At 41.6% G+C, this 9,513-nt stretch overlaps 1 protein-coding gene across 2 annotated transcripts in view; it reads right to left on the bottom strand.

The window, feature by feature from the left end:
* LOC114030972 (zinc finger protein 501-like) overlaps positions 1-9,513 on the bottom strand; it is a 156,855-nt gene that overhangs the window by 33,724 nt on the left and 113,618 nt on the right. Inside the window, exon 3 of one of the 2 annotated variants that reach the window (XM_027845943.1) lies at positions 1-907. This exon is cut by the window's left edge and continues 818 nt beyond it. The exons of the other annotated variant lie outside the window; for it this stretch is intronic. Within the exon in view, the coding sequence (XP_027701744.1) occupies positions 1-907 (907 nt within the window). The remainder of the gene's footprint in view (positions 908-9,513) is intronic. 2 annotated transcript variants of the gene reach the window in all.

Raw genomic sequence — 9,513 nt, 5'->3', positions numbered from 1 at the left:
TTCCCACACTCCTCACATTTATAAGGCTTCTCTCCAGTATGAATTCTTTTGTGCCTAACAAGGTTTGAGTTTTTAGTGTAGGCTTCCCCACACTGATTACATGTATAAGGCTTCTCTCCAGTATGAACCATCTGATGTAAAATAAGGTTTGAGCTCTCAGTAAAGGCTTTTTCACACTTGTCACATTTATACGGCTTCTCTCCAGTATGAATTTTCTGATGCCTAACAAGGGATGAACTTCTATTGAAGGCTTTCCCACAATCATTACACTCATAAGGCTTCTCTCCAGTATGAATCCTCTGATGTATATTAAGTTTTGACACCTCAGTAAAGGCTTTTCCACACTCTTTACATTTATAAGGCTTTTCTCCAGTATGAATTCTCTGGTGCCTAATAAGAATTGAGTTTTTGGGACAGGATCTCCCACATTCACTACATTTATATGGTTTCTCTTCATTATGAATCATCTGATGTGAAGCATGGGTTAAGGTCTGACTAAAAGCTTTCCCACAGTCATTACCTTTATAGCACTTCTTTCTAGCATGAATTCTCTGGTGTCGAATAAGTCTTGACTTGTGAGTAAATGTTTGCCCACACTGATTACATTTATAAGCCTTCTCAAGAGCATGGACTTTCTGATGTTCAGAAAAGTTTGGATATGGAGGGAAGACTTTCCCACATTCCTTATATTTATAACATTTGTCTCTAGTTTGAATCTTCTGGCGTTTGGTGATTTTTCTTACATCACTCTCCTGTTTTACTTCCTCACTTTTTACCTGGCTCTCACTTTCACCCCATTCCCCACAAATAGAGGAGCAATCATCAACAATGCTGAGTCTTTCAATCTTCACTCTATGGGGAGATTCCTCCTCTGGCTCATTCTTGGTCATGATCTTGGACTCCAAATCTGAAAAACAGTAATATAAAGTACAAATGTCTGATATATGTCTAATATAAAGTACAAATGTTCTGAGCTTTGAGAGTGGAAACTAGGGATGAAGTGATGTGACTGCAAATGGTACTCAGAGGAAAGCAGCATCTGGCAGAACAATTTTCTGAAAACTTCTTTTTAGTATCTCTAGAAATATGGAGAAATAATATCTTTCATAGTCTAACAGACTTTTCTCTGTTTGAAAGTATTTAGAAGGCCAAGAACATATGTCTCTTTTTTTTTAAGGGAAATGGGATAAAAGTAGAATCCAATCTTTGGACAAGGTTATTCTCTCTTTTAAAAAAAATCATTGTATTGGCCATTCCCTCAATGGACTGTTACATGATCCACCCAGAATCACTGTCCTTCTTTCCATTCAGAAGGGCATATTTATTTGTCAGAGAGAGGAGGTCCAGAACATTTGAGGGCATTGGACACTTCAAAATGAGCTCAGAACAAGACTCCCAGGACTCCTTCTCAACCTCTGCCCCAGTGGCCTTCTCACAGTAGCAGTGTGCCCCTACCCTTATGACCCCCATGTCTTCTACCTGGTGAGTTCTTCCCTAGGACTTCTATTTAAGGAAGCATCCACACCGGCAATGATTACTTCAAACCTGGACACCCCTGCGTACTTCTCCTCCTTACTCTGATATGGACACTCCCCCACCCCAATATTTCAGCAACCTTTTTGTGTGTGGACTCCTTTTTTCAGAATGTAAGTTCCTTAAGCGCTAGGAATGTTCTTTGTGCTTATATATTTATTCTCCAGGTAAAGTATTTTTAGTCCCAATTCCTGGCATTTAATAAATGCTTTAAGAATCTATTTGTCTATCATGGGCAAAACAGAGTAATGACTGTTATTTGGGAATTTTAACCCAAAAATGTATTTTAACATATTTTATTTTGTTCAAGATTACTATAAATGTTACCACAAATATTCTTGAGTAGATGGATATGTCTGAGGGCATGACGTATGGGTTGGATAAATCATGCTAGTTTGAATGGTTTTCAGTAAGCTAAAATTGCTTTCATGAAGAATGACATTAGATTAAAAAATATTTTTCCTGGCATGGTAGACTTGTGCATGAAACATAAAGTGATATGTAGATACAGATATATTACTCTCTATATATGTGTGGAAATAGATGTCCATATATGTCTGTATATCTCTCTGTATAGCTACCTATGTGTAGATACATGTATATATCTATGTGTGTATGCATATGTAATACACAGACATTAATATGTGTATATATGCATCTATGTATGTTTGAGTATATTCCAAGAGATGAACTCTTAGTCTACTTCTTGGCAGTTTGAACTCATTGGTATTAATTAATCACAAGAAATAATATCTGATATGTTTATGGGGCTTTTAAGTTTTGCCAAATATATTCCTTCATATTATGAGGTTAACAATCCCATGATCAAGGTACTATGGAAAAATGCCTTATTATATCATTTGGAAAATATATTAATTATTATACTGTTTAAATCTAATTTTATGTGACTAGAAATTGTTTGAACCCAGAATATCTCCCTGATTTCAGTAACTCCTGGAAATGCAGGAGATGGTGACAAACAATTTTAGGTTCCCTCACATCCTGGATCCACCCCACTCAACCAGGTCTTCTTTTGGGTCCACTCAAGCTTATGTTTTGGTTTTGCCAAAATTTTATTAATGTGTCTATTTACTGATGTGATATTTTAAAAGGTTTGAGGGAAATAATTTCTGGGTGATTTAATCATCTTATTAATAATGCCAGCATTTTAATAAAAGGATGGTCATTTGGCCATCTCTCTCTTAGACCAAAGACAATCAGGGTGGCGGGCTCATGGCTTATCTGCTCTTTTGGAAGAGAAGTATTCCTGAGAGTGGCAATCAGAGGAGAAAGTTAGCTCAACCTTCAAAGACTGAGGTCTTGAAATGAGGATAATAGAAAAAGAGGGAAATCTGAATCTTTCCATATCATTGGTTATTAATAATCATTTCTCTCACTGATATCCATCTCAATCTACCTTGCTTTCAAGTGACCTCTTTGCACATTCATGCCAGTACCCTTGTCTAAATCCTATAGATGTAAACTTTCCAGAGCCTAGATGAGAGGGAGTCATACCCTTTCTAGCTACCTCTCCTTGATCAAATGACCTAGTAAGTTTCTTTCTAAAATTCTTTTAGATTTGAGGATTTGTTCTTGTGAACGACCAAAACCAGGAGAAAAGGTATCCTTATTTTACAGATGAGGAATCAATGTCAGTTTCAGGGTCTTCTCGAGGTCACAGGCTACATTAACAATAAATACTGTTTATTTGGCATTTTCCATGTATTCTGGGGAAGGATGGTTGTTTTTCCACGAGACACCCATCTGAATCTGAGTTTGTCTCCAGTTTACAGCTCCTCCTCCTCCCATCAACTTCTGGATCTTAGGGCACCAAAGAGACATAGTGTGAAGGTAAGTCCCAAGGGGAAACAGAGTATGGAATATTTGTCATGACCATTCTGTCCCAGGAAGCCTATTTTGGCATTTATTCTTGCTGAATTAATAACCCGGTGATTTGTGTGTTGAGTGATAGAGCAGGTTGCTACATCAGCAAAGTAACCAACAGATTGTTCTAGCTGGCAGGCTATATGCTAGATCACCTAAGGGAGGAAACATAGGGGGGAAAGAGAGGACACAAGAAAGAACCCCAAGACACCCACATTAAGCTGTCATTACATGAATGAAGATTCAGTAAAACACACTGAAGGGAAGGCAGGGATGGAAGGAGCATTTGTTAAGCACAAACTATGTGCCCATTATGTGCTAAGTCCTTTTCAGACATTATCTCAGCCTGGGGAGGTAGGTGCTATTAGGATCCCTTTTCCCACTTGAGGAAACTTATTTCCTTATAAATCTTTTCTCAAAACTCTAAATCACTGCTTCTTCAAACAATCCTCACAGGACAGGGCATCAAAGCCCTTCAGCATCCTGGCTGCCCCCTTCTGGACACTCCAGCTAATGGCTGTCTTTTTTATGCACAGAGCCCAGAACTGAACACAATATCCAGATGGGCTCTGAGGAGGGTAGAGGACACGGGCTCTATTGCTGCCATCTGCTTGGAAGGAAGGTGTGCCCCTGCCATGCACGCCCAGGCAGCAGTAGCTTTTTTGGGGTCTTTTCACTGATGACTGATGACTTCTATTGAGCTTGCAGTCCCAGATATTTTGAGGAACACTTGCTGTCTTTGACCCTCTGTTGAATTTTATTCATTTCTCTAGCACATGCTGATCCTTTTGGATCCTGAGTCTGTCATCTAGTATATTAGCTATAATCTCAGCACTGTGTCATCTGCTAGTTCATTGAGCATACCATGTTTGTCTTTGTCCAAATTGGAGAGAAAAAAATCAAACGAGACAATAAAAGAAGAGAAGTCAGTGAAGCATTTTTTGAAGGTACAAAACAGAACAGAATGTCCAGAAAGAAATACTGCCATAAAAATTCTAACATTCTTTTAGTACAGGAAGTGAACAGTTCAGGGAGAAAGACAGCCATCAAAATAGAGGCACTTTTTTAGGTACAGGAAGGAACTGAAAGATGTCAAGATAGAAACACAGTCAGAGAAATTGAAGCGTTACTTTAGGGAGAGATGGGAACAGAAGGATATCCAGATAAAAACACAGCCAGAGAAACTAAAACATTCTTTTTAGATAGGGAAGGGAACAGAAAAAAGTCTATAGAAACACTGCTGGAGAAATTGAAGGATTCTTTTAATATAGAAGGGAACTGAAGGAATTTTAAGTAGAAACAGGGCCAGAGAAAGTGAGTTTTTTTTTAAGCTACAGAAGGAAATCCGGAGAGAAATGTAGCCATAGAAATTGCAGTATTCTTTTAGGTACAAAAGCAATTTCAGGAAGAAATAGCCATGGAAATTGAAGCATTTTTTAAGCTACAGAATAAAATGTCAGAAAGTCCAATGAAAAACACACAGAAATTATAGATTTTTTTTTTTTAATGCATAGAGGGGGAACAGAAGAAAGGTCAACTAGAAACACAGACATACAAATTGAGGTATTTTTTTTTTTTAGTCCAGAAGGAAGTTTTGATGGAGACACTGCTTTGAAAGATACATGATGACCTCATCATTTGGCTGTTGGAAATCTTTGGCACTTTCCCTTTCAAAACAGGAGCTTCCCCAACTCCCCAGTCTTGGAGGTTAACAAGCTACCAGATTCTAGTCTATGTGAAAGCCTTTGGGATGGTAAAGAGAATCGAGAAGCAAACCCTCTGCCCTCTCAGAGACCAGTTTCCAGTGAGCACAAGCAGTTTCTGGCCCCCTGTGAGAGGGGGCTCTGGTCCCTGCAGTGTTTATTCAGAGTGTCTATGCTCAAAGTCCTCTGGTTTCCAAATCCATCCAATTAATTTCATGAGCAGAATTGAGCACCTACCTTAATCAGGCTCCTGTCCTCAGGCAGCTCCCAACATGGCCCTCCTGTCAGTACCCAATGCAGAGGAATTAATAAGAAAAATAAAATTTCCCCAGAAGGTTACCATTAGAGTCTGGACTCTTGGAACTCTCCACTGGGTTTCTGAGACGTCAAATTTCAGATCTTCCCTTGGACTTCAGCCTTACCTACCTGGGAAGGTCTTGGTTACAGAATCTGACTGCTTCTGAATCAAACCTCTGACTATTCCCAGTCTAAGTTCCTCCGCAGTCAATCAAGTACACAGGGAAGTTGTTGCCCGCTTGAGGTTCACAGATACTCAGAAAGTGAGCCCTAGGATGGACATACCCTCAGACTTCTGATAGGGTAGATGTGAGGTCAAATCTATTCTGCCTAGATGTGGCTTCCTCCATTAGAATATTCTCCAGGAGCCACTGGTCCTGTTTTTATTATTGTTGTAATAGTTTAAGACCAAAGATTGGATGGGGATTGGACGGAGGACAGAAAGCTTTTTTGTAATTCTAGCTTTAGGCAGAGAATCTGGGCCTTGGTAAGCACTCTGTAAATATCTCCATTCTCTAATAGCCTGCTCAGACACCCTGCCTCCTCCCAAGACCCAGACTTTAATCTCTGCCCTGATTTCACTCAGAACTGAGATCTTACAGTAAACTTCCCAAGTCTACCTAGTGCTACCCTATATTTTAAGGAAAAGGGAAAGGCAGATTTCCCTTCATCCAGGAAACACCTATTTCCATGACATCTCCCCCAAGCTCAGAGACTTAGAGCTGGGAGAAGCCAAAGAGCTCATTTACATTCATCCCTATATTCTCCCAAGAAAGAAAGTGATGACCAGCAAGGTTGTCATATGTCCAAAGGCTTTATTTTTAAGTCCTATAGAGAGGGCTGGGATTTGAACCCAGATTCTCAAACTTCCAATGGGGACTCACAGGGAAGGACTTGAGTTCCTGCACTGGATAAACCATACAATTGACCTTATCCCCCACCTTAAACCCAAACCCTATAACCTATTCATTGCCAAAATCAATCTTAATTTTAAGTATTTCCCCCAGTCTGATTTGTTGTTGTTAAGTTATTTTTCAGTTGTGTCTGATTCTCCATAAGCCCATTTGGGGTTTTCTTGGCAGAGATACTGGAGTGGTTTGCCATTTCTTTCTCCAGCTCATTTTACAGATGGGGAAGTTGAGGCAAACAGGGTTAAGTGACTTGCCCAGGGTCACAGAGCTAGTAAGTATCTAGCCTGAGATGTGCTGGTAAATGGTTCACAACCCCCACTCAAAAAAAAAAAAAGTATAATCCATGCTTTTTAATTTGCATTTTTTTAACATTTTCTCCATCATTCTTTTTGTCTAGACAATCAAGTAAACAACAAATTAAGCACTAATTGTAGCCTCTGTAGAGTCTGATATGTAAATAATCACTTTCACACTGTAACAGTCCCCTCTGGTGAGGCCAGCAGCATACCCCTGTCCCTGGTCCAGAGTGAATCATGAACCTTGGAACTGGCAGGTTCTCCAACACCTACCCCAGTCCGTCCTAGCTTTGAGCCATTTCTAATTGCAAGTCATAAAGAGAGAGGAATATAAGAGGCAGAAAGAGTCCTGGAGCTGAAGCCAGAAGTCTGGTTTCAATCAACTTACTAAGTGTGTGTCCTTGGCCACGTCATTTGCCCTCTGTGGCCTTTAGTTCGCTCATTTGCCAAATGAAGAGGTAGGATTAGCCTGGGGGATGGAAAAAGAAGGAGGGGGATTGTGGATTCAGTCAGCCAGCACCAGAGGAAATGAATCCCATGGGAGTGGGGGGGACAGTCCCCTCTACAGAAAACCTTTCCCAATCCCTCTTAATTCTAGAGCCTCTCCTACATTCCTTACCTCCAACTTACCTTGACCATATCCTGCTTGTACAGAGTTGTTTGCATGTTGTCTCCCAGATTAGACTGTGACCTCCTTGAGGGCAGGTATTGTCTTTTACCTTTCTTTGTATTCCCAGCACTTAGATCATAGCAGGTACTTCATAAATGTTTCTTGACTCTGTCTCTGGTTTCCAAAACTGCTGGAGCTAATAGTCTGTGTCGTTGACCCCTACACACAGTGTCCCCCATGGCTTCCTGAGTGATGGTGGGCCAGCCCTGGTACCTGTGTGGGACCCTTGCCCACAGTGCCCTGAGACTGGCCCTATGTAGCCCCTGCCCTGGGCTGCAACCCTCAGCTCACCTATGACCCCTGCCCTTAACAGTGCTATCCTCTAGGCTCTGAGGTCCTTCCCAGCCCTGAAGTTAAATGACCTTCTATACCCTATGATTCCACCTTCTGCAACTCTCCAGGTGAAAGCTGGCCAGAGGAGCCCTCCTACCTCCAAAGGCATTTCCCAGACATCTAGATTCCATAGGACTTGTTGCCTGGATTCTCTTCTGTCTTAGAAGACTTGGGGGAGGGGAGGATAGAGAAAAGATGGAGAAGAGCTCCATCTAAGATTTGAGTCTCACAAACAATTCTCCAAAGGAAGCAGTGAAGGTATTAACCCTTTTAACAGATAGAGAAGATGAAGCCCAGAAATGGGACAAGATTTGTCCTAGATCATACAGTAAGAAAGGTTTGGGAATGGGACAAGGGCTCTGATGCCTAGCCACATACACACACACATACCCATATATACAAACATGCGTGCGCGTGCAGACAGACAGACAGACACACACACACACACACACATAAATACAGGGACATGGTCCCTTATTGTTTTACTCTCTGGACCAGGGGTGGAGAATCTGCAACCTCGAGGCCACATGTGGTCTTCTGGGTCCTCGGGGGTGGCCTTTTGACTGAGTCCAAGTTTTACAGAACAAATTCTTTTATGAAGGAGATTTGTTCTGTGAAGGTTGGATTCAGTCATAGGGCCTCACTTGAGGACCTAGAGGGCCACATGTGGCCTCAAGGCTGCAGTCTCCCCACCCCTGCCTGTCCAGGGCCTGGACTCTGGGTAAAGGTTTGATAAATGGGAGATATGATGAATATTAAGAGGGAGCAGGGACCTGATTGTTGTTCAGTCATGTCAGACTCTTCACGATCCCATTTGGGGTTTTCTTGGCAGAGATCCTGGCGTGGTTTGCCATTTCCTTCTCCAGCTCATTTGACAGATGAGGAAAATGAGGCAAACAGGGTAAAGTGACTTGCCCAGAGTCACTCAGCTAGGAAGTGTCTGAGGCCAGATTTGAACTCTGGAAGATGAGTCAGCCTGACTTCAGGCCCAGCGCTCTATCCACCATGGCTCCCCCTAGCTGCCCTGATAGAACCTTATCATGTATTCCAATGTCCTCATTTTATAGTTAGGGAAATTGAGGCTCAGAGAGCTTAGGCGAATTGCCCAAGGTCACAGGGGTAGAACTGGGATTCTGGTGCACATCCCCAGACCCTCGATCTAGCTCTCTTCCTGCTGAACAACAGCACCTCTCACCAGGGCAACTGAGCCTCCTGTGAAAGAGAGACTAGCCTAAGGTGACAGGATTAGTCCTTGCCAGAGATAAGGCCTGGATGGTCTCCTGACTGTCAATCCAGGGCAAGTCCTCTAGACTGCGCTGCTGGCTACTGATGTGTCATTTTGTGCTCAGCAGCCTCTTCCAGGAAAGCCAAAGACACAACAGATGTCAGAGATCCATGGCTGGTATGTGAAATGTTTTATTATATTGTTCAGAAAAGATTAATTATTATTTTGTTAAAACTAGATATTGTTTGAACCCAGAATGTCGCCCTGACCTCAGTAACTCTAGGAATGGCAGAAATTGGCTACAAGGGATTGGAGTCCCCAGGTCCTGGCTCCTCCCAAAGCATCTTGTTTTGGGTTCTCTGCATGGGCCTGGGGGGTGGGGGGTGGGGTCACTCAAGCTTGTGTCTTGGGTTCCTTTTGTGTTTTGGATTTGTGCAAATTTTACTGAATGTTTATATTTACTCATATACATCTCAGTCTACCTTGCTTTACAAGTTAACTCTTGGAAAGATCATTGAATTGTGCACATGTGAAATGTGTACAGTGCTCTTGTCAAAATTCTATATAATGTAAACCTTCCAGAGTCTGGATGAGAGGGAAATACAACTCTTCTGGCTCACTGTCTTCTACCAAATGACTTAATAAATTTCTTCCTGAAACT

This window comes from Vombatus ursinus, unplaced genomic scaffold (genome assembly GCF_900497805.2).
Source record: "Vombatus ursinus unplaced genomic scaffold, bare-nosed wombat genome assembly UNPS02015030.1, whole genome shotgun sequence".
NCBI classification, from domain to species: domain Eukaryota; kingdom Metazoa; phylum Chordata; class Mammalia; order Diprotodontia; family Vombatidae; genus Vombatus; species Vombatus ursinus.
Note: the sequence above shows the minus strand (reverse complement) of the source record. Positions and strands in the feature narration are given on the sequence as shown.